General features: G+C 39.4%; 1 protein-coding gene across 2 annotated transcripts in view; it reads left to right on the plus strand.

The window, feature by feature from the left end:
- Nucleotides 1–19471, plus strand: part of NMRK1 (nicotinamide riboside kinase 1) — a 33397-nt gene extending 13926 nt beyond the window's left edge. Inside the window, exons 3-9 of one of the 2 annotated variants that reach the window (XM_068553462.1) lie at nucleotides 3475–3565; nucleotides 3861–3909; nucleotides 11268–11415; nucleotides 11495–11566; nucleotides 12192–12298; nucleotides 14565–14648; nucleotides 18866–19471. In XM_068553462.1, the coding sequence (XP_068409563.1) occupies nucleotides 3475–3565; nucleotides 3861–3909; nucleotides 11268–11415; nucleotides 11495–11566; nucleotides 12192–12298; nucleotides 14565–14648; nucleotides 18866–18885 (571 nt within the window). In that variant the 3' untranslated portion in view covers nucleotides 18886–19471. The remainder of the gene's footprint in view (nucleotides 1–3474; nucleotides 3566–3860; nucleotides 3910–11267; nucleotides 11416–11494; nucleotides 11567–12191; nucleotides 12299–14564; nucleotides 14649–18865) is intronic. The other variant, XM_068553463.1, reaches the window with a different exon arrangement.
- The last annotated feature ends 6548 nt before the right edge of the window (nucleotides 19472–26019 follow it).

Consider the following 26019-nt stretch of genomic DNA (forward strand, 5'->3'; position numbering starts at 1 on the left):
CTAATTCAAGCCCTCATTCCCTAATTCCAATCTCCTCCTCTTAATCTTTCCTACATACCTCTACCAGTTTAATCTTCAAACAGAATTTTTAAATTTTCTCTCACCTGATGAACAGTATTCAGTGGTTCCCAATTATTTAAAATGCAGTCTAAATTTCCTGATATATGAGGACCATCCAAAAATAATAACATATATTAGCTTCAGGGGTGGGCAGATAGGCAGGGTACAGGAAAGATTTGATACAGGAGCTTAGTGGTGTCACCAAAGACTCCGTTTCTCTCTGCCTCTTCTCTGTGTCTTCCTCCTTTTGGATTCATCCTAAAGTTGGCTCCATTTTTTGGTCGCAAGGGACTACTAGCATCTCCTGGGACCTCATGCTTCTTCTTAGCCTGTCACTAGGGGGAAAAAAGTGCTTTGCTTCCCCTAGGTCAAGGGTCTTTGACAGGACCACCTGGGTCACATAGCCACAGTTAACTGTGGCAAAAGCGAGGGGATTGCCTTGATTGGTTTAGGCCATTGGGTCCCTGCTCTGGAGTTGAGAGCGGGGTCAACCCCAACCAGACATTGGAAACAGGGGTGGAACCTGGGGAGGCCACTACCAGGTCCACTACAGAATCCAATCCGACTTCTATTCTGCACGTGTGTGAATAAATTCCCCTCATCTCAATATTCCAGTGTAGTGCCCTCTGTCTAGAAACCTGTGTCATGCTTTCTTGCCACGTGCATTTGGTTCTATGCATAACTTCCTAAGAAAGCCTCTCTTCACTGTCTCTTCCTCAGCAAGTGCCAGGATTTCATTTTAGTGCTGCTGCTTCTGCAAAGCCCCTGCCAGACTCAGCTGCAGTTCCTGCTTCCTTTCTCCAAACTCACTGTGCTGTATCTCTCTCATGTACTTACCACTTGCTGCCCTATGAACTAAATATTCAGTTGAGACTGCAAGGAATAGTAAAGGTTCTAGAGGATTCAAGTGGCATCCATGAACCTCCTGAAAACTTAATGCATGTGTGAAGATGTTCATTTTTCTGGGGAAAGATTTTATAACTTTCATCAGATTCTTGCAAAGTTCCTTCCTTAATGTTAAAAAATGTAAACTCCATGGGTGTTAGAGTTGGACTTTGTATCTCATCTCCATTACTTGCTAGTTGTTACCTTGAGCAAGTTTTATGAGAATACAGCTTTTCAACCCTTTCCTCAACTGGACAATGGGAAAATTATTATCTACCTTGGACGAATGGATTGCAGAATGGATTCTCCACTTGTTGGAGTAATTACAGCCAGCCTTTTTAACTTCTTCCTTCCCAAATACCATGTTCCAAATACAGTGACCTCTCTTTTCACCTGTCACATAGAAAACAAATGGACTAGGAGTTGTGCATTTATTTGAGTGTTATGAACAAAGGAGCAAGTGGGCCCAAGGAGTCCCCCATTTCCTTCCCTAGTCCGCAGGATAGAACATGCTCCTGTCTGGACACTCTGGCCCCAGGGTTGGAGAGCACATGCATGAAGCTGTGAGCCTGCTGGTGCATGGTGGGTATGAGCATGCTGAAGGAGAAGGGTTGAGTCTTAAGGTGTCACCTGACCTGGATGGTGGCAGTCTAATTACAGGTCCTAGGCTCAGACTTGTTACATACTTTTCCCCCTCCCTCATCTTTCTGACCTGGACTGCCTTCTAGCTGGTCCACCTCTACTAAGTCTACAAAAATGGGGTGCTTATTTCTCATTGGCTCTAGCTAAGTCAGTGAGAAGGGATCTAATTACTGTTGGTTCAATTGCATGATCTTAACTAAAGAGGTAAGTCTAGAAAATGATACATTTTCTAGCCAGGTTGCTCATACTGTAATAAAGTTATACCTGTTTACTGTGTATTTTAAACCAAAATTCAATAATCAAACTATGGGCATTCAACATGGATTACAGACATTTTCAGTAAAGGGGGAAAAAAATTCTCCTAACAGTATTTTCTCAGCGCATAGGGTAATACCCACCCACTTTTCCATTTTGAAGGAGATTGCCCATATCCTACCCAATTGTGTGATCTAAGGTTAAACAGAAAAAACAAAACAAACAAAAAAATCCCAAAAAAACAAAAAAAGTGTGAATCAAGTTTCTTCTATTAATACTTTGTAGGTGTAAGATATTTGGCTAATAATTGAATTATATCCAATAAACAATTTTGATGAATAAGTTCCTTTCCCCTTTCTAGATTATAAACATACTGCAATTCATCTTACCTCAGAATAAGCACAATTCATGTGCAGTCAGAAGTTTTTTGTGCTGTAGACATTTGGTGGTATGATGAAGTCTTGCTTTCTCCGAGTAGTGGTTTTAAATGCACAAAATAAGATACAGAAATACAAAGGAAACCAGTTATGATAATAATATAGTTATAAAAATATTTTTAAAAGCAAATTTGTAGCATTATGATACACATGCTTCTTTGTTAACTCACTAAATAACAGTGTCCTGTGGTGAGTCTAAAAGCTGCTGTAAATTTGAAGTAATAGAGTGTCAGTGATACTTCAAGATGTCTTCCCCAAGTGCAACATGATATGAAAATACCTGTCTGTGATTTCTGTTGGTGAAAAAGCCACAGGTACTATTAATAATACTGTTGCTAGTGACTTATATTTTAATTAAAGGAAATGCCAAAATTCTGTTAGAATTTATTGAAAATAAAGATATAATATCTTTCAAGTTCACAAAGACCCCGAATCTGTCCATAGACTCTTTGGAAGTACATAAGCCCCAGATTAAAAAAAAAAAAACTCTTTGAGTGACTGAGTGGAGAAGTGCTTCCCCCCAACTATGCGTGGTTCTGGGTACTGGAAAACTAGATACATACACAGAGGAGTTGGTCAGGGTCGCCATTCTCCTTGATGTCACAGTCCAGCCAGAGGGGACAAGTAACTGACAGGATGTGATAAGCTACAATGGACCTCCCAACCAGCGCCAAAGTGGAGAGAGATTGGGGAAAAGGAGGCATTCCAAAGGAGATGAAAAGTCATGATAGGTGGGCTTGTAATAAGCCACTCCTCCATTTTTCTTCACTGTGCATTGAAACAAAATTCCAGTGACCAAGTGCAGTTTTATATACTTGCACTAAAGTGTGCTACTCATATTCTCTGTGTGGCATGTGAACCTTGTGAATGTTTCAGCATAGACAAAAAATCCTTTTGCTTCCAATATAATAGCTGTAATTTAAGTCTTAATATTACGCAGTTCGCTTGCCCAATATTAGTTACCTTTCTACTCCATCCTTTCCAGCTTATTTCTTATCATTTGTTGCATCAGATCTGCTTGAGCCTATGATTTTTGCCAACAAAGTCCTATCTACGAAAGAAATAATTTTTTCTTAGATATTACATATTGTTTTAAATATCCTTTTTCTAAGATCAATGTAAAATGTTTTATGTTCTTTTAATGCATCTTCTTTCTTGGTATTTTTTTTCTTTGTTTTCTTTTTTTGTTGTTCAGTGTGACAAATGGTGGGAAGACAACACTGGCTAAGAATTTGCAGAAACGCCTTCCAAACTGCAGTATCATATCTCAGGATAATTTCTTTAAGGTATCTATAAAACTTCTCAGATAATTTATTTAACCAAAAGAAGTTATAGTAGCAAAGTTAATTGCATTACATCCAAAAGCGTTTGCTGAGTGATTGAGCTTTTGTAGTGAAGGGAGGCTCAGTGCAGTAGTGTTAGTTCTCCACTAGATGGCACACTTATGGGAGCTAATCTTTGATTTTATTTATCCTTACCATCCAAAGCATTTGTTAAAATAAAGGTTTATCAACTCTTCACTCTATGATTGTATTATTTCTGCACTGCACAGTTTTTATGGGTACTTCATTATTTTTCCAGCCAGAGTCTGAGATAGAGACAGATGAAAATGGATTTCTTCAGTATGATGGTAAGTAAATGAGCTTACAAAACATTATGCAATAATGTTTGTTTCTTTTTTCAAACCCAAATAACTTTGCTATCTCTGAAGAGAGTCTCAAAATAAGTTTAAATTATGTTGCTGTACTTTAAGCATGCTTTTGTAAGGGTTTCTGATTTATGTTCAGCTATTTAAATAAATGAAACCTTTTCCCCACTTTTATAGTTAAAACTGAAAACATTGGAAAATAAATTTTTCTTTTGAAGGTAGGGTAAGGTGGGCCTCTGTTAGTGTACTCCTCTTGCTTGTAGCAAACTTTAGGGCTATCTATCTTCTGAGCTTACTTTCTCAGTGACCAAGGTACTGAGTCTTTTCACTGCTCAAAAAGAATAATGAATATTTTTTAGATGGATTCACTTTACCCTCTTGCCCAGTCTAACACTGCTTTGAAGCCAGCGGAGTAAAGTCCATCAGAAAAACATCTATATAGACCTGTAAAGGAATGTCATACTAGTAAACTATATTTAATGGTCTTAGCAACATTTATAATTAACAAGATGATCATTGAGTGCTTATGCAAACTAGCAATAGAGAGAGCTCTCTTAAAGAGCCATAAAATTTGTTCTTTATTTTTAACTTTGATAACCTTGGAGGAAAAATGTTGTGTAATCAGTTCTTACAGAAACATGATAGTTTTAAGAGAGGCAAAATCCTTGACTGGCTATCTATTCTTTTTTTTTTTTTTTTTTTTAATTATTTATTTATTTATTTATTTATTTTAATTTTTGGCTGTGTTGGGTCTTCGTTTCTGTTTCTGTGCGAGGGCTTTCTCTAGTTGCGGCAAGTGGGGGCCACTTTTCATCGCGGTGCGCGGGCCTCTCACTATCGCGGCCTCTCTTGTTGCGGAGCACAGGCTCCAGACGCGCAGGCTCAGTAGTTGTGGCTCATGGGCCCAGTTGCTCCGCGGCATGTGGGATCTTCCCAGACCAGGGCTCGAACCCGTGTCCCCTGCATTGGCAGGCAGATTCTCAACCACTGCGCCACCAGGGAAGCCCTGGCTATCTATTCTTGCGTCTTGAGCTGCAGCCAGGATATTTTTTTCTTCTCTCCCCCTTTTCTAAAGGTTATTAAGGAAGATTATTACAAAGTAAGAGTTAAACAAGGAAAAACTGTTTTCAACAATTGACGAAGAATTATTCCTAATCTAAATAAGTTCTTACAAACTGATAAGAAAAACACTAATATCCCAATTGAAAAATGTCCAATGATGTGAATAAGTTATTCACAGAAGCAAAAGGTTATATGATTAATAAATGTACAATAAAAAGTCAACCTCAAAAGTAGTCAAGGAAATTCTCTGGCGGTCCAGTGATTAGGACTTGGCGCTTTCACTGCCAGGACCCGGGTTCGATCCCTGGTTGGGGAACTAAGATCTCGCATACTGTACAGTGTGGCCAAATTTTTTTTAAATTTTAAAAAAGAAAAAAGAAAAGTAGTCAAAGAATTATAACTTATTTTTTCCTCACTTACCTAATAAACAGATTTTTAAAACATTAATAATTAGTAATGGCATAGGCCAAATAAAACAAAAACTTGTAGATGGGAATATAAATTGGTACAACCTTTTCTGGAAAGGAGGTTGAGCACATGTCCCAAAGATGGTAAAATATTCATGCCATGTGTTCAAGTGTCCCACTTCCAGGAATCTATCTTAAGGAGAAATCTGAACTTTTTAGGTAAATGTACAAATTTAAGGTAAGTCAAGGTAATGTTGAAATCTTTGTGATAACTACCAAAACAATAGTTTTAAAGTATATAGCTATCAGTACTTCCCTGGTGGCACAGTGGTTAAGACCCCACACTCCTAACGCAGGGGGCCCGGGTTCGTTCCCTGCTCAGGGAAATAGATCCCACGTGCATGCCTCAACTAAGAGTTTGCACGCCACAACTAAGGAGCTCACCTGCCGCAAATAAATTAAATATTTTAAAAAATAATAACAATAGTAATAAAGTATATAGCTATCACATTTATAAGTAGGTAGAATCATTAAAATATAGCTGATAAATGCAAAAGAAGTAAAAAACAGAACTAAAATATCAAAGGATGGTGGGAAAATAGAAGATGATAGTAAAATGATAGCTTAAGTCAAACATATCAGTAGCTATATTAAGTTAAATTAACTAAAATGAAATACTCAAAAGTTGTCAGACTGGATTTTTTTTAAAAGCCAGCTATTAGCTCCTTATAAGAGATATATTTAAACATTAGGATATAGAAAAGTAAATAGTAAAAGCTACAAAAAGATATACCATGCAAATACCTACTGAAAGAAAATTAGTATAACTGTACTAATATCAGACAAAGTAAAATTTAAGGCAAAGAGTATTACTAGAGATAAAGAGAGCTCAATGAATCAATTCAACTGGAATATAAAACAATCTAAAATTTGTATGCACTTAATAATATGACCTCAAAATACATTAAGCAAAAACTGACAAAACTAAGAGGACAAATAGACAAATCTATAATTATTGCGGGAGACTTTAATACAATTTCCTCAGTAACTTATGGAACAAACTGACAAAAATTATGAGTCTAACAGATTTGAACAACACAACAAACTTGACCAAACTAACATATATAGAACATGTACCCAACAACAGCAGAATACCCATTTTTTTCCTCAAGAACACATGGAACATTAACCAAAATGGAAGGCATACACAAGGACATGGAACAAGTCCTAATACATTTCAATGTATTGAAATAATATAGAGATATCTTCTAATCACAGAGAACTGAATTAGAAATCAATAGCAAAAGAGTAAATACTAAATTCCCAAGTGTTTGAAAATTAATCAGTACCTTTTGTCTGATTCTTAAAAACTTTTTCTTATGGAAAATTTTAAACATATACAAAGAAAGGCAGAAAAGTATAATGAACTCTCATGAATTCACCATCCTGCTTTTAAAATGATGAACTCTTGGCCAATTATATTTCATCTATACCCTCACCCACCTGCGCCTTCTATATTATTTTGAAGCAAATTCCAGACATCGTCACATTTTTTTTTAAATTTTAATTTAATTTAATTAATTAATTTATTTATGGCTGTGTTGGGTTTTCGTTTCTATGCGAGGGCCCCCTCTAGTTGCGGCGAGCAGGGGTCACTCTTCATCGCGGTGCACGGGCCTCTCACTATCGCGGCCTCTCTTGCTGCGGAGCACAGGCTCCAGACGCACAGGCTCAGCAGTTGTGGCTCACGGGCCCAACTGCTCCGCGGCATGTGGGATCTTCCCAGACCAGGGCTCGAACCCGTGTCCCCTGCATTGGCAGGCGGATCCTCAACCACTGCGCCACCAGGGAAGCCCCCAGGCATCATCACATTTTATCTGAAGCAAAACACTTCTGTATATCCCATGGGTCACAGAATAAATCACAATGAAAATTAGAAAATATTTTTAACTGAATGATAGTGGAAATACATTAAAACTGATGGTACTTCTGGTTCCAGCCAAGATGGCTTGGCCCCATTCCTTGCTATTCCTCCCTCTTATAACTAAAAACCATGGATGGAATACAACAAAAAGGAAAGACTCTGAAAGATGAAGAGAGCAGACTGACTGGGGACTTTGGATCTTGAGGAATGACGTAGCTATGAGTTTCCTGGGTTTTTTTTGTTTTTTGTTTTTTGTTTTTTGTTTTTTGTCTGTCTCTCATATATCTGAAAGGGGGTGATTGGTGATGGAGAAGTGTACAACATGGAACCATCAATAGGTACAACCCAAAACTCCCAAGAAACCTGTTCCCTATAGTCAAAGGACTAGAAAAAGGGTGGCCTAACAGAATAGAAAATTATTTTGATAATATCCACATTACTGTAGGCAAACAAAAGGAAGAACCAACCTCCCCTCATGGTGTTAGCAGGGCCCAATGGAGGGCTAGACTTTTGGACCCATCAGCACCAGCAAGGTATGGTGAGTTGGCTTTCCACATCGTCATAGGGATCATATCAGTGGTGCCGAACGGAGCTGAACTTCCACACCTACCTGGCAGCAAAGAGACCGAATAAGGCAGTGTGAGGTGGTGCTAGTTGGCATTCCACTTTCCTTAACCAGGCAGTGTCAACTACTGTCAGCAGGACCCACTTGAGAGCTGAACTTCTATCCTCACTGAGCTGTAATGAAGCCACACCCACATGCTGCTTTCCTCTTTTCCCCCCACAGTCACCCCCCACCTCAGTATTGGTGAGGCCCAGCAAGCAGCTGAACATCCACCCCACCTGGACCTGCACACTACACCTAAACAGGGACACTGCCTGCAAAAAAAAAGATTAAATAGGATCCAGAGCCTCATAGCATAATACCCAAAATTTCCAGGATGAGACTAAAAATCATTTGTCATATTAAGAACCAGGCAACTTTCAACTTGAATGAGAAAAGACAATTAGACACTAACACTGTGATGACACAGATGCTGGAATTCTGACAAGGATTTTAAAGCAGCATTCATAAAAAGGCTTCAGTGAGCATTTGTGACCGTTCTTGAATCAAGTGAAAAATTAGAAAGCCTCAACAAAGAAAGAGAAGATGTGAAAAAGAACCAAATAGAAATTTTAGAACTGAAAACTGATACAATAATTGAAATTTTAAAACTCACTGGATGGGTGTAACAGCAGTATAAATATGACAGAGGAAAGAATCAGTGACCTTCAAGACAGAACAATAGAAATTATTCAATCTGAACAAGCAAGAGAAAGTAGACTGAAAAGAAATGAACAGAGGGACTTCCCTGGTGGTGCAGCGGTTAAGAATCCACCTGCCAGTGCAGGTTCCAAGGGTTCAATCCCTGGTCCGGGAAGATCCCACATGCCATGGAGCAGATAAGCCCGTGCACCACAACTACTGAGCCTGCTCTCTAGAGCCTGCGAGCCACAACTGTTGAGCCCACACGTCACAACTACTGAAGCCCACATGCCCTAGAACCCTCACACTGCAACTGCTGAGCCCATGTGCCACAACTACTGAAGCCCACATGCTCTAGGGCCTGCATGCCGCAACCACTGAGCCTGCGTGCTGCAACTACTGAAGCCCATGTGCCTAGAGCCTGTGCTCTGCAACAAGAGAAGCTACCACAATAAGAATCCTGTGTACCGCAACGAATAGTAGCCCCCGCTCGCCGCAACCAGAGAAAACCCGCGCGCAGCAATGAAGACACAAAGCAGCCCAAAAAAAAAAAAATGAACAGAAATGTGGGACAATAATGAAAGATCTAACATTTATATCATTGGAAGCTCAGAAGGAGGGGAGGAGTGTGGTGCTGAAAAAGTATTCAAATAAGTAATGATGTAAAACATCTCAAATTTGGCATAAGACATAAACCTACAGATTGAAGAATCTGAGTGATCCTCAAAAAAATTAAACAAGACTGATCAATAAAAAAAATAGAGAAGGCACAAATTACATATATCAAAACCAAAAAGGTTACTATCACTACAAATCCTACAAACATTAAAAAGATGAGGATAGGGGCTTCCCTGGTGGCGCAGTGGTTGAGAATCTGCCTGCCAATGCAGGGGACACGGGTTCGAGCCCTGGTCTGGGAAGATCCAACATGCCGCGGAGCAACTAGGCCCGTAAGCCACAATTACTGAGCCTGCGTGTCTGGAGCCTGTGCTCCGCAACAAGAGAGGCCGCGACAGTGAGAGGCCCGCGCACCGCGATGAAGAGTGGCCCCCACTTGCAGCAATTAGAGAAAGCCCTTGCACAGAAATGAAGACCCAACACAGCCATAAATAAATAAATAAATAAATAAATAAATAAATAAATAAATAAATAAAATTAAAATACATGCCATCTCATGTTCTTTAAAAAAAAAAAAAAAGATGAGGATATTATGAAGAATTTTATGCAAATAAATTTGAAAACTTAAATGAAATTGACAGTCTTACCAAATGCAAATTAACCAAAACAAACACCAGAAAAAAAGAGAAAATCTTAATAGCTCTATATCTTTTAAATGAATTAATTCATAATTTTAAAACCTTCCACTAAAAAACCTTTAAGACCAGATGGCTCAGTTCAGTCATTCTGGAGTGGGGCTGAGAATTTGCATTTCTAATAAGTTCTCAGATGATGCTGATGCTGCTAGCGTAGATAGCATGCTTTGAGAATCACTGTTATAGGGTACTTTTCTAGCATTAACAACTGTAAACTCTAAAAGTATGCACATTTTAGAATTTGAATGTGACATACTTGTATCCTTTGTAAATTCTTTTAATGATTTTCCTCCTCTTATTTATCTGTAAGAGCTCTTTATATATTAAAGATATCCATTCTTTGCCAAATACATTGCAGGTATTTTCACCAGTGCGTCATATCTTTCAAACTAATTTATAAATATTTTGGCATCCAAAAATGTTAAACTTCTATATAGTCAAGGGGGAATAGAAGTTATAAATAAAGCAATGAGTTTATAATTGTCAAAGCTGGTATTGGGGACATGGGAGTTCATTGTACTCTGCTCTACTTTTGTATATGTTTAAAATTTTCCAGGAGTTTCCTGGTGGCGCAGTGGTTAAGAATCCGCCTGCCAATGCAGGGGACACAGGTTTGAGCCCTGGTCCGGGAAGATCCCACATGCCGCGGAGCAACTAAGCCTGTGCGCCACAACTACTGAGCCTGTGCTCTAGAGCCCAAGAGCCACAACTACTGAAGCCCACACACCTAGAGCCCATGTTCCGCAACAACAGAAGCCACTGCGATGAGATGCCCACGCACCGCAACAGAGTAGTCCCCGCTCGCTGCAACTAGAGAAAGCCCACGTGCAGCAACAAAGACCCAATGCAGCCAAAAATAAATAAATAGATAAATAAAATTTTCCAGAATGAAAATATATCAAGCATACCACTTTATCAATATTGGAGTTTATATTTTTTGTCTAAATATTTGTTAATTAGGGTTTTTTTAGTCTTAGCTGCGGCACACAGGCTCTTAGTTGCGACACACAGGCTCTGCATTGTGGTGCGTGGGCTTCTCTCTAGTTGTGGCATGCGGGCTCCTCTCTAGTTAGAGCATGTGGGCTCAGTAGTTGCAGCACGTGAGCTCTCTGGTTGTGGCACGCAGGCTCTAGAGCGCTCAGACTCAGTTGCCCTGCAGCATGTGGGATCTTAGTTCCCAGACCAGGGATCGAACCTGTGTCCCCTGCATTGGAAGGCAGATTCTTAACCACTGGACCACCAGGGAAGTCCCTAATTAGGTGTTTTGAAGGGTAAATAAAATAGTGTTATTTTATATATTTATAGACCATTGGCTATACTCATCATAAAAAGCCACAGCGTAAAACTTTTGTTGTATTGATTTCATTTTTTTGTGTGCTTGTTTGAAGTGCTTGAAGCACTTAACATGGAGGAAATGATGTCCGCCATTTCCTGCTGGATGGAAAGCGCAGCACACCCTCTGGCATCAACAGACAGGGGAAACACTGAGGAAATTCCCATCTTAATTATCGAAGGTTTCCTTCTCTATAATTATAAGTAAGCATTCCCCACTCTAATATGGACTCTGAATGAATGGGGAAAAAAACTTTGTGCACTAAATATGCTGTTAATTTAGGCCCCTTGACACTATATGGAATAGAAGCTATTTTCTGACCATTCCGTATGAAGAATGTAAGAGGAGGAGGAGGTAAGTTTTGAAATTGCCTTTGTGGATTGTAATTCAAAAGAGAAACTTTAGGAAAAACAAGGAAACAGCATTATTGAGCAATGTGTATATGTCATTTTTCAAGCAAGGGAAGCCTCAATTCTTCATACAAAGAGCAAGACCTTTTTCCATAAATGGTCACCCACATGGAGTAATGCAAATTACTTTTCTAAGAAAAGGCTCTTGTACAAGCTATTTGGCTCATCCTTCCTGAATCTTCATATGAAGCAATCCCATGTTGATTATGGTTTTAATTTAGGGGACCTGTATGCTGCTACAGCCACAGAGAACACCGATTAAAGCTTACTACAACATATCAGTGTCTCTATCATTATTTACATTAATATTTGTCTCTCACTTCTTTTATAAATCACTAGAGGGGGGAAAAATAATTATGAATGGTAGTCAGTGAATTACAGAGTTCATTTTTTAGATCAGGGGACTAAATCCATTGGGTGTTGTCTTTGTAACTGGCATTGAGTCTAAAAAGTGTAGTCTTAATCCTGTTTAGACTCAGTCTCTGGGTGATTTCCCCGTTGTCCTGACCATTATTTTACTTTATCAATTGTGTTTATGTCAACATAAAGTTTCCTACGTATTTTGATAGTACAAGGATCTACGAGCCTCCAGACACCCCAGGGTACTTTGAGGGCCACGTGTGGCCCATGTATCTAAAGCACAGAAAAGAAATGGAGAACATCTCATGGGAAATCGGTAAGTGCCTTTTTTTTCCCTCCACGGAAGGCTTTTTACTTGTCATTGCCTCAAAGTACACAAAAGAAAGGACTTTAGAAGGCATTTTTCTCATGTATTAGATTATAAGAGGACACTTTAAGCTAGAACACTCTGGGCTCCCCCTTTTCCACACTGGCTCTCCTGCCTTCTGTTTCTCTCTCTATGGCTCTTGTCAAAGTTTGTCAACTTCTAGATGGTCATTCATTCAACAAATATTGATTGAATGCCTTCCGTGTACAAGGCACTGCCCTGGTGATATCAAGGGAAATAAGGCAGACTCAGTCTCTACTCTTATGAACCAGCATTCTATCAGGAAAATGGATGTTAAATGGATGATGCACAAGATTATCCTTTTTAGCTGTGCTGAATACTGTGACACTGAGCTTCAGGGGGACTGCCCAAGTCTCAGCAATCCAGGAAGGCTTCCTTGAGGAAGCCATATTTAAACCACATGATAGATTTAACTGGACAAAGGGAGGTAACTTGGGGAGATAGACGGTTACCCCAGATGGTGGGTATGGTGCATGAAAAGACCAGGGGGCACCAGAAGGAAGGTTGTGGTAGAGAAAGCCAAGGCAAGAGGTGATGTTGCTGATACAGGAAGGGTCCAAACCCTGCAAGGCCATAGACCAGTTAAGGACTTAGTTCATTATCCTAAGGAAAGTGGGAAGCCCTCTACAGAGAGGCTTTATACAAGGATGTGGTAGATATACAATTTTTGTTTTAGTAAGATCCCTCTGGCTATGTGAAGGGTAGATGTAGAGGGTGCAATATTGGACATATGTACTCAGAAGAACTGCATGATAGGATAGACATGGATGGTGCAGGCAACTGAGGTGGCAAGGACAACAGCTTAGGAATTGGCAGGCATTATTTCAGAAAATAGGAAAAAGTGAAGGAGTCGCAGATTTGCAAGGAGGAATGCGAGTCTGTTTTGCACGTAATGAAGTTGAGATGCCTGAGGGACTTAAAGCAGTGATTTAGAAATAAATATCTGGATCTATGGGCCTGGGCCAAGAACGGATCCTTGGGATATAGAGTACCACATGGAGAAGATGTAGGATGCTGGAGAGAGAAGGGTTTTGGATGGGGTAGAGCAATCAAAACTGACGTATCTTTTCAGAATAAAGGGAGTTGCGTATGTTGTGAGAAGCCTCGTGACCTCTTTGGTAGCTACAGAAAGCACACAGGGCCTCTCCATGATCTGGCGGCTATTATGATCCTGTCTTCAGTCCAGTTCAACCCCTCTTCCCCATCCACAGAGCCTCTCGTGACATTCTGACCACACCACTTCCAACATGGACCATTGGTTGCAGGGATGTCTTCTTCTTACTACCCCTCTCTCTCTCTCCATCTAAAATGCAAATCCAACCATGCTCCTACCTTGCTTAAATACCTTCAAAGAGTCTCCAGCCCTTCAGGATAAAATCCAAACAGCCAGACCTCAAGGCCACTAAAGACTAAGGCACAGCTCTACAATCTCATCTCTATACTGTTCCTGCCTCCCCACATTGTAGCCTTTCCACACTGAGCATCTTTTCCTTAACAGACAAAGTTCCTCTTACCTCCCTACCGCTGCAGTTTTCTGCCTAGAAGGCCCTTTCTTTCCTTTAACCTACATAACTCCTACTTTTTATCCCAAACTGACTATGCCAGTTTTGTTAAAAATATATATCTCATGGGCCTGGAGAATTCAGATTCAGTACATATGTGAACTCAGACCCCTGCATGGTTTAAGAAGCTTCACAGGTGATCCTGATGTATAAGTAAGTTCAAGAACTACTCCCTTAAGTGATTTCTTTTTCTTTCTTTTTTTTTTTTTTTTTGCCATGCTGTGCAGCTTGTGGGAGCTTAGTTCCCGGACCAGGATTGAACCTGGAGTCCTAACCAGTGGACTGCCAGGGAATTCCATAAATGGTTGTTTTGAGAAAGGACCTCTTCAGTGCTCCTAAAGTGCCATATGCACAGTGCCACTTAACTCTGTTTCTTTCTTTCTTTTTTTTTTTCTTTCAATTTTCACATCAGCTAGTTTGAATTTTCTCTGCAATAAATCAAAATTTCTTACCCGTTGTACCTGACTGTGATATATTTCTCTCTTTAATGGCTATTAATTTCTTTTTAAGTTATATTCCTGGGTTCTTTGGTTAAACCTATTGGTGTTCTCAAGAGATGCCAAGTGCCAGAGTAAGCATCCTGTATTAATAAGCCTGTTAGCATTTGAACTGCTCTCTTTTCCCCTTCTCAGTTTACCTAGATGGAACAAAATCTGAAGAGGACCTCTTTTCACAAGTGTATGAAGACCTAATACAAGAACTAGCAAAGCAAAAGTGTAAGTATTGTCCAATCAAAGTGGATTGTGAAGGAGCAGCCGGGAGAAATAGTTCATTACATACCCAAGAATGGTATACCAGAAAGCTAATGTAGGAGTGATTGTATCTATTCATGCATTGCTTTGAAGATAGTACAGAATCAGACACTCTGAATGGGTCTAGGGACTTGATTACTTTGTGAGTTTTTTTTAAGGGTGAAAATATTCACCCTTTGTAATATCTCTTAATGATATTTATGTTATTTAGTTTAAAATTTTTAGTAGATGGCTGTTATTTCAATGGGACTGAAATTATCCTTTGAGTCTAGTGAAGTTAAAATGCTGGTGATCTTCTTTTAATATGTATAGAGTTCCCTTTCTCATTTATTCCTCCTAAAGATTTTTCATAAATTCTATTTCCCAAAATAAACAAAAGATTTTAAAAATTACTTACTGAGTGTTTCTTCAAGGTTTTCATATCAGACAATACATTTTGCAAGTGACAGAAATCCTCCTAAATCTGGCTTAAGCAGAAAGAAAGTACAGGAGTGACAGCGGCTTCAGGCTCAGCTGTATTAAGGAGCTCAAATGGGGTCCTCATGGTTTTGCCTCAATTTCGTTTTCTGTTTGGGTACATTTTGAAGTCAGTCTCTCTCCACTGACAGATATGATGTCTTTTGGAAGCACCATCCTCCTAGGTCCAACAGCCCCAGTAAAAAGACAGTTTATTCTTTTTCAAGATTGTCTATGAGTTGATAAATGTTGAAGCTGGGTGTTGAGTACAGGGGAGCGTCTATATATTATTCTCACTAGTTTTGCATATGTTTAAAATTCTTTATTTTGAACATTTTTTAAAGCAGTTTTCCATTTTAGCCCAGCTGAAAAGTCCCAGGAAAGATTTTGATTGGTCCTGCTTGGGTCACATGACTTTTGCTAAACCAATCACTATGCCTGGGGAGATGGTTTATTCTGATTGGCTAGGACTGGATCGTGTACTTATCTTGTAGTTGAGTACCTCTCCTAAGGCCTCCTGACTTAAGGGGAGAAATTCCCCAAGGGAAAGCAGGGCAGGAGGTAGAAAGCAGAAGAAGAAGGATGACAAAGTGTGCTGAGAAAACAAAACTATAGATCTAGCTGTTTCATTGGAACTGTTTGAACTAAAAGGGTTTTCATGGCTAACATACAAAATGCAATCATCAGCTGGCTCAAGAGATGACAGTATGAGTCACTTTGGCAGTGAAGAATGTTACATGCTCTTTTGGTGAGAAGCAAATCCCCCAGTCCAAATCTCAAAATCTCTCAATAAGAATTAGATTTCCTACGCCCTCAGTAAATTCCTATCTGACTAGCAGTCTAAGCCCAGCCAGGCAGCTCATTGATCCTGACACCCTCCCAGTTTCAGGATCAGCCCTTCATGTAGGCATGAACCTATTTAAAGAAATTTCAGGACCATATTAAAATTTCTTCCTTTAAGTGGAACTTAAAATCCTTGCCAGGAGCTGATTCACTTTGTTATAAAGCAGAAACTAACACACCATTGTAAAGCAATTATACTCCAATAAAGATGTTCAAAAAAAAAAAAAAAAATCCTTGCCTGCTCAGGTATGCCTGCTCACCCCTGCCATGTTACTCTGATAGACCTCCCATAATGAAGCTCAGGCACCAGCATAAGTGGATACAGAGTGTAGTGTGAAGACAGGGGCTCAGCGTTTGTAAACGATAGCACCTGAGCCAGAGCCACTTCTCTGAGAGTTATTGGCTCCCTTGCTGACCTTGATAAGATACTTATTGGGTGTTTCAGCAGTTGGACACCTATACCTTTCCATCCTCTCAATAATGGCTAATGCTTGGGTCCAATTTTCCTTTAATGACCAAGTCATACGTTGAAGTTTGCCCTTATGATCCACCTGCTGATAAAAATAAAGGATCCTTGGGACTTCCCTGGTGGCACAGTGGTTAAGAATCCGCCTGCCAATGCAGGGGTCATGGGTTCGATCCCTGGTCTGGGAAGATCCCACATGCTGCGGAGCAACTAAGCCCCTGAGCTGCAACTGAGCCTGCGCTCTGGAGCCCTCGTGCCACAACTGCTGAAGCCTGTGCGCCTAGGGCCCGTGCTGCGCAACAAGAGAAGCCACCGCAATGAGAAACCCGCGCACCACAACGAAGAGTAGCCCCCGCTCGCCGCAACTAAATAAATTTATTTATTTATTTATTTATAAAAAAATGAAGGAGCCTTGATCGTGTAGCTCAGGCAAATTGCACCTAATTCCATACCAAGTGCCAGCTTGTGCCATCTGGTCCAAGGCCCAAGAATAGCTGACATGTTTTGATGAGGGCTTAAAGCCCACAGGAAAGTACATTTCCATGTGTGTGACACCCTCCTCTTTCCTTGCCTACATCCTAGAGGTTTGTAAGAAAGTATTCCTTGTAAGGCTATCTTGCTTGTGTTCAAGATATTGCATAAAGCTTAAAGAGAAAAACATAATAGCAAAATGTTAGAAGAGATGTAAAACCCAAAGAAGATCAGCTTTTCCTGCCTCCAAGATCTATGTTCGTTTTTTTCCAGTTGCATAAATAAGTTACTGCATTATTCATAACACATCACATTTCCCAGTTCTTCCAACCACAGTACCTGCCAAAGCCAGCCTGGAGGGATCCTCAGCGTAGCCTGATTTAACCCTCAGTATGGGTCTGAGCTAGCCAGGAGACCTTTCAAATGTTTCAGTTAACTACACCTCAAGCTTCTGATAGCATGTCATAAACCGTTCAACTAATTTTCTATTCTAAGCATATAGAATCATAATTGTGATTAAGTAATAATAACGAAAGGCAAACAACAAAGATTGAATTTAATTATTAATGAAACAAATGACCCAGGAGAGTAAGTTTATAAAGTTATATGTTTAATTTAATCCTTATTTAAATCCAGACTTTGAGGCAAAATTTAATCATTACCTATTCTCCCTATGACAAGGCAGCTCTAGCTACCAGGAACATTCAAACTCCCTTTAAATAAAATGTTTATTTTCATCTCATTATAAAAACATAATAATTTTTTTAAAATTTTAATCTTTTAGGGAGAAAATAATCACCTATATTCCCACCAATCATCACTGTTAACATTTTGATAAGTACATATCCAATGTTTTTGCTGTTCACGTCAGTCTTTTATATGGTTACGTGGTTTACATAGGTAATTGCCATGCTTACTTTTGTTTTTAAATTAGTATTTAATATTTAATAAGCTTTATAGAGTCCATTATGTAATGAAACTGAATAAAAGTAAATAGTTCTCCCAGTTGAAGGATTCAAGGCTGAGTTCTGTTTTGCTCGTTAAAAGTAAATTATAAGACCTGACAGTGACATCTTACTACAGAAGAAAGATGTCAAATCAAAGGAACAAACATTGCAAAATAAAAATTTAATAAAATGAATTTGGGGGGATATTTTTCTATATTGAATTTAAAATAGTTTCCAGTTATAAAGTAATAGTAGTATAATTATATAGTATAATATCCAAATTAACAAAATTATTGAACCATTTCCCAATTGTTGGATATTTTGTGTTGTTAGAAAGTTTTTTACATTGGCAAATAACATGCGGTAAAAATATCTGCACAAATTGCTGGTTTTCTTCTTCTTGAATTATATTAAAATTTTTCAGAAGTAGCACTTGCTTGGTCAAAGAGTATAATCATTTTTATATTTTACATGCTTCAAAGATTAAATAGTATCCTAAAATAGGTGTGCTTTTCCAGCATGAGATGTGTAATAAGAATGCGGTAGGCTTATCACTGAGTTTCTAAGCCAAAGTCACTAAGTATTCAGCAAGGCTTCCTTACTTTAAAAAAATAAAAAAATATTAAAAAAATAAAGATTGAAGGTAAAAATACTTCTTTCCTCAAACCAAGGATAACATTCCAAAACAAGAATTCGACTGTACCAGCCACCTTTTGTGTTATTCTTCTAGTTCTCAAATTATTTCATTCCTTGAAGTCAAGGATTATTATACCAATTGCAAATGATATTGGATATCTGATAGCTGAAAATAGGCTTAAATGTAACGCAAGGATTAAATGAATGAGACTTGGACTCTATTTAGTTCTTTACAGAAAACCAGCATTTCTTGCCCCAGAATCCCTGTAATCTTAACACCCTTAGATGTTAGTGTGAAGATTTAATAAAATGACAATTGGAATTCTCCATTAATTTCTTTTCTATTTATAATTATTCCCCAGGTCTGCAAGTGACAGCGTAAAGTTGGAATGCACTGAATCCTTCCTGGAGTGAATTAGGAAATTCAAAGGAATCTATGCAAGAACCTTAACCAAGATACAATGTGTACTTCGGTACGATGACAGCCTGTTGTTTTGTTTGTTTGTTTCTCTGTTTGTTCTATCACACATGATTTCCTTAACACATGGAAAAGTAAGTAGTTATCCATGACTATGGACAGGAATTTACCTTAACTTTGTTCTCACTCCAGGAAGTACAAGATACAGCATAGTTCACAAAGAGTGAGTCAGTTTCTCTAGACCAGGGATTGTCAAACTCTTCTGTATGGGACCCAGAGTAAGGAATAAGATATAGATCACAATCCAGTATATATGTAATCTATTGATGTGTGTGTTTGTGTGTATTGTCTATATGTGTTGCATGTATCATATCAAGAATCATAAAATATTTACCTCACATACAATGTACTCTTGATATTTTTCTATTTTTAATTTTTTAAAAATATTGGTTACCATCCCATACCAACGCCCACCTCCTACAAATAATGGGATTACCAGGAGTAGTCATATTGGTAATCATATTGAATAAATCAACAGTTTGCAACAGTATCTTTTTGTGTTTTGTCCTTGTTGCTGCTGTTACAGTTTTTTATATGTGTCTGAAACCACTGAATCATTTGTGTCACTTACGTTGAGACTTTGTTACAAATAAGGTTTTTTATGTGCATGTTTTATTTTGTTTTTGTCAAACCATTGGTCTAAAATAGCAGAAATAAGTTACAGTTACTTCAGTGATATGTAATACAGGGGAGCTTTCATTGAAAAGCACAACAGGAGATCTGTATAATCGTATAATTTTTTTGAGGCCTCATTCAATGCTGGAATTTAAATTATTGATCAACTTGTTATTTATTAATAATAGATAGATTGCTCACACCCTCTCAGTCCTTACAAATATAAAATATATTCTTACATTAACTTTAAACATTCTCTACAGACTCATCTGATCAGCACTCAGAACTTAGAAATTTGTAACTAGCTTGCTCTCTGTGATGACTAGGGGGTTTTTTGGTCACACACACTGAAAAACAAAAAAATCTGGGCTCAAATTACAGTTCATCCTTTTAATAGCTATATGTCTTTGATCAAAGCATTTAAAGTCTATATTTCCTCTTTATAAGAAGGGGATATCAACAGTGCTTAGTGTGGGTTTAGTGGAGAGTAAGGATAAAGTTCACAATCCTTAATATGGCCCCCAAGACATTCCCTGATCTAGCTTATGAGTGCCTCTCTACCCTCATTTCCAGTCACTCGACCCACTGCTGTTCAGCCATTGGGCCCTCCTCTCCTCAAACTTACCAGGACCCTTCCTGCTTCACAGCGGGCTCATGTGCTGCTCCTGATACTTAGAGCAAACTTCTACGACCCTTCCCTCCAATTAGTCTGCTAACTCCTACTCCTCCTTCAGCTCACCCCTAAAATGCTGCTTCTCAGACGATTCCCTCCTCCTTGCCCCGCCCTCATAGGTGCTCTCAAAGTTCTACTTTTCCTTCAAAGCGTTAATCACAATTGTAGTTATACTGCTGCTTACAGAATCACTTATTTAGTGGCTGTCTCTCCAGCTAGACTGCAAGCTGCTTGAAGGCAGGACCTACCTCTGTGACTTAATTACAAACACACCCCTGCTAACTAGCACAGTGTCTGGCACATAATGAACACAATAATTGTTGGGTACTTGTTATAAATTACTACTATGTCAGGAATGAATTCACATGCAAGCAACGTGTTACTTGACTAATAGTAGCTTATTGGGGTTTATTCTTTTTACATAACCAAGAATTATGGGTTAGAGTTAGAGTTAGGATTAGGGTTAGAGTTGTCAGATTTAGGGGGAAAAAACCAAAAAGAAAATTAGAGGGCATACAGTTAAATTTGAATTTCATATAAATAACTTTTTAGTGTAAGTCCCAAATATTACATATTGAAGACCTGTTTTTCTGAAATTTAGCAACTTGCAAGTGTTATGGAAAAGCCAGGGTCGTTCATCCTTGGCTGTGGAGCTACCCCAGGAGGTCACAGGAAGGCAGCAGAAGCTCCCCGCACAGTGTCAACTATAAAGGCAGGAAGCTGGGTAGAGGATGCACAGCCAGCCGCAGGCCTTCCAGAGTCACCCAGCAGTGACCCCAACAGCCAGAACTACCTCCATGGCCACTTCTCACTGCGAGAGAGAGAGGCTGGGAAGAGGCGTTCTGAGAGGTTTGAGCTCATTGTGTTCCATTGTCTGGGGATGTTGCCACGGGGAAGAAAAAGCTTTTACTAAGGAAGGAGGAGGAAATAGGTAAGCAACAGCAAGTATTACCACAACCTTTTTTCTGCTTATCCTCCCTGGCTCTGATTTTAGCAAGCTTAGATAGATGTAATTTGTGTTATCAAAACAAGAGGATTTTTTTTTTTTTTTTAGTGTAAAAGTCTAGATATGACTTTTCAAACTTTATTATTTCCAAGAATTTCTGAAATACCATCCCCCACAGAGGGCAATTGTTGATTGAGAAGCATCATACTTGACGGTCATTTCCCCCCATTTCAGCATGTGCAAATAGCTCAGAGAAAGACTCTTTATCTTGAGAAAAAACAAAACTTTAACGAACATTAAAAGTGTAAACGTTCAAATCATTTTGGGAAGAAGTAAACGTTTTTGCTTACTACTATGCGTGAGAAATAAATCAGGAATTTGAAATAAAGAAGACTAGTGCTTCATTTCCAGTGTGTGCTTTCACATTTAGTTACTCTTATCAAAGCAGTTAACGGGATAGATATCTGTTTAGAAAGACACATGCTCTTTATTTATTGAAAAGGAGCAAACCTGCTGAAGACTTCACTTTCTATGCATCAATAACCTCAGTCCCTTTAGGATGAATTTGCTGTAGGAAGGTTTCATTGTGCTTAATGTTAAACCCAGAAGAGGGAATTTAGAAGAGGGCCTCATGCACAGACTGTTACACTAAAGGGTGAGATTCAAGCCCGCCAAGTTACCTCTTAAGGATACGCTTGTGGTAGTGCATAGAATCATAAAATGTTGGAGAAATATCAGCTTGTCTAATGCTCTATATTTATGTGTAGAAATTAGGGCCAGGTGACCCTAATTGGCAGGTTGGTGACCTGCCCAACCCCACGCAGCTAAGTTATTGGCAGGACCAGGGCCAGGACACAATCCCTACACCACACAAACACGCACACACATATGTTTCATTTTAAAGCAAAAAACGGCAGAAAAATACCCTGCTAGCATACATCTCACCATCTTTCCTTCGAAAGGAGCAAACTGGAAAGGCAAAGGCGGTGTCAGGGGAAAAGGAAGCTTTCTGTTCTGGGCTATTGGAGCTTTGTCAAGGAGGCAAGCCAACTCATGAGGTTTACCTGAAGGGCAAGAAACAGTGGTGAGCTAATGTGAGCTCCATGCCACTGTCCGCTATGCTGACCTTAGGTTTGCGGCTCTAGCTATTCTTCCAGTAACTGCAGTCATGGTGGAGACCTAGGGAAAAGCAAGGGTATGGAAAATGTAGAATGGGCATTACTCTCCACTTCTGTGTACACACAGAAACAGATGAAAATTGCAATAGCAGCTTTGGGGCCCGCATCAAGGTAGCATGACCTGCAGATAAGAGAACATCAAAAACAGAATTTCTTACCAAAGTGAGCATAGCTGATGCATTCATGCCCACGAGTCCAGAAACACATCATCAACGCAAAAATAGAGATTAAAATATTATTTTCCGTGCTAGCTTCCAGATCCCAGAGAAGTTAGGTTGTCTTCTTCAAGATTAAAAATTGAGACTAAGGACATCCCTGGTGGCGCAGTGGTTAAGAATCTGCCTGCCAGTGCAGGGGACACGGGTTCAAGCCCTGGTCCGGGAAGATCCCACATGCCGTGGAGCAACTAAGCCCATGTGCCACAACTACTGAGCCTGCACTCTAGAGTCCGGGAGCCACAATTACTGAGCCCACGTGCCACAACTACTGAAGCCCGCGTGCCTAGAGCCCATGCTCTGCAGCAAAGAGAAGCCACCGCAATGAGAAGCCCGTGCACCGCAACAACAAGTAGCCCCCCCTCGCTGCAACTAGAGAAAGCCCGCACAGCAACGAAGACCCAAAGCAGCCAAAAAAAATAAATAAATTTTTTTTAAAAATTGAGACTACAACTCATACAAATAAATCCTTATTGACTCTTCTCTTCGTGCCCACACAGCAAGTTCCTAGAACTTACTGTTATAACAGTGGTTCTCAAACCTTAGCATGCACCAGAATCCTTTGCAGGGCATATTAAAACAGAGATTGCTGGTCCCCAACCCCAGAGTTTCTGGTTGAGTTAGTTTGGGGTAGGGTGCTAGAATCTGAATTTCTAACAAGTTCCCAGGTGATGTCGATATTGCCTACTCAGGGCCCAGGCGGAATTACTGCTCTATAGGGGACAAATAAGCACCTTGCGGGCCCAGGAGGGCCCAAACTGGCTGTTATTCAGACACTACCAGCCTGAAATTATCAGTATTGTCAGCTCCTAAAAATATTACAGAATAACGCTTGCATCAGTTATTGATTTTATTCACTCTTAGCTCCAAATTCTCCCTTTTTGCTTTCTCTGTGAAAATGAATCTGGGCCTTTTAAATAGTTTTCCTTTGCCGAGTGGAACAATGTTAAGCATTGTCAGTAGAGGGCACTGGAGAGCCATTGCAGGAAAAGGATTTTGCTTTTATGTTCCTGTGGGTTGGCAATGTAGCAGAGTGTCTCTGGTGAGACATCTCCTGGGGAACAGCTTTTCCATGGCACCCTAGAGGGTGGATTTCCCCAAAATTCCAGGGGATAGATTTCCAGCAAGTTTTGCCAGCATTTGACCACAGCTGCTTCCTTGACACTCAGTGAGCCATGGCAGTGCCTTCTCCAACAATATCTGGCTGTCATTAATAAGGGGGGAAGGGGTGGCGGGTGAATAAAACCTCTTCCTTTGGACTCAGACTGATAGATACAACCACTGGATATACTATTCAACTGATTTATACAAGACGAATTTGGGCAATTGCGTGGCTGCTTTTTTTTCTTTTTTTACCTTTGAAATGTACGGCATAAGGAATACAGTCAATAATATTGTAATAAATTTGTATGGTGACAGACGGTAACTAGGTTTATTGTGGTTACCATTTTGTAATGTATATAAATATTGAATCACTATGTTGTACACCTGAATCTAATATGCTATTGTATGTCAATTATGCTTCAATTTTTAAAATGTCAAAAAAACCCCAAAAAACACACACACACATTTTGGCCAATAAAAAGGGCCATGATCTGCAATTCTATGATCTTTACCTTACTATCCTTTCTATAGCAGACTTTAAATGGATTTCCTAAGGATATCTTGGATATTCTCAATTTGACAATAAAAGTTTTTCATGCAGGAGGAGGGGCTTAGTTTTTTGAATGAGGCTTTCAGGAAATTTTTTAAACATGACTTGTCTTTTTTAATAGATCTATCATCTGTTAAGTCTGAAGGTTATATTGGAGGACTTTCTTAAAACTTCAAAGTGACCATGATGAAAACATCCAACAGGGAAGAAATGTCCAACAGTGACGATGCTTCTGTAAAAGTATGGTATTTATTTTACTGTATGGGCATTTGGACTTCTATCTAGTGGCCTTTAAATTTATAGAAATAACTAATCTTTATTGAACACCTACCGTGTCTCAGGTATGGTGTCAAGTATTGTCAAGAAAACTTTCCAAAAACTGGGAAATAGGCAAAAGGGCTACTGCATGTCCTTTCAGAGTTATCTAAGCATTTTCTAGCCAACCCACCTTAGCCAGTTCTCTGGGAGTGTGTATCTTTGTTTGACTCGCTATTTTCTCTTCATTAGCATATTTTAAATTTCATAAGAGTAGATGTTAACTTGTAGAAATTGATAGACAGTGTTTCTCAAGCTCAGCACTATTGGGATTGGGGGCTGGAAAATTCTTTTTTGCCGGGGGAGGGCTGTCCTGTACGTTGAAGGATGTTTAGGACCATGCCTGTTCTCTACCCGCTAGACGCCAGTAGCACTCACACACACCCTCACCCCCCAGCTGTAACAACCAAAAATGTCTTCAGCCATTGCCAAATGTCCCCTGGAAAGAGAAATTACCCCCACTTGAGAACAGCTGATGATTGTGATGAAAATGAAATTTGTTCGCTAGAGATGCAAATTATTTATCTGGTAAAGAAGACAACCCCAAAAGTTACAGTTTTATTGCCCTGTACATCAACCAGTTTTGTATCTAAATTAGCCAGCTTTTTCAAGCCTTTTTCTTTAGCCACTGTAAATACTTTGCTCTCTCCAATTTTCTTTAAACCATCTTGTCAGTTCTCTCATTAACATGTGAAATGTATCTTTGACGCATGCTCACTTTATATTTGTATGAGAGTCATGTTTTTAACTTTTTGGAAAGTATGTGTTGACAATACCTTACATACATTACTTTATTTAATTCTCATAAGAACTGTATAAATCTGAGGCTTTGAAAGATAAAGTAACTACCCAGAGTCACACTGCTAACATTTGTTGGAACCAGGTTTGGAACCCGAGACTTTATGACCCCAAATAGTGAATCACCGTGCTACTCTGTATTATGAGGCTAGTCCTGAAACTCTGGGAGTCGGCTTGCTGTTGTCATTATGCTTAGCTTGCAACTATACCTCTGCAGCTCTTGGCCACCCCATTTATACACTATGAAAGGCCTTCATAGTTAAAAATCCAAGAATCAGAGTAGCCTTCTAACTTTGGACCATTCTGTGCTCACTTTATTATAATATCACAGATGTCAACAAAATAGGAGGCTGACAGAGGAGACCTGGAATCTGTAGCAACTCAACTCAAGACTCCATATTCAACACACTTCTTGAACTTATCTTTGTGAGTGAGTTGCTATGCACCTTCTCCCTCTCTCTCCCTCCCTCCCTCTCTCTCTCTCTCTCTCTCTTTCTCCCCCAACCCTGTAAAAGACCCAGCAGGAGACTCTGTTGGAACTTGCTTCCCCTGGTAATCCCTTTTTGTCCCTTTCCCTGTTTTAAAAATGGGGAATGTGGTAGAATAAGGCAGAAAGGCATCAGGGATTCATGACATCAACACTT

The sequence above is a fragment of the Eschrichtius robustus genome, chromosome 10 (assembly GCF_028021215.1).
Source record: "Eschrichtius robustus isolate mEscRob2 chromosome 10, mEscRob2.pri, whole genome shotgun sequence".
NCBI classification, from domain to species: Eukaryota; Metazoa; Chordata; class Mammalia; order Artiodactyla; family Eschrichtiidae; genus Eschrichtius; species Eschrichtius robustus.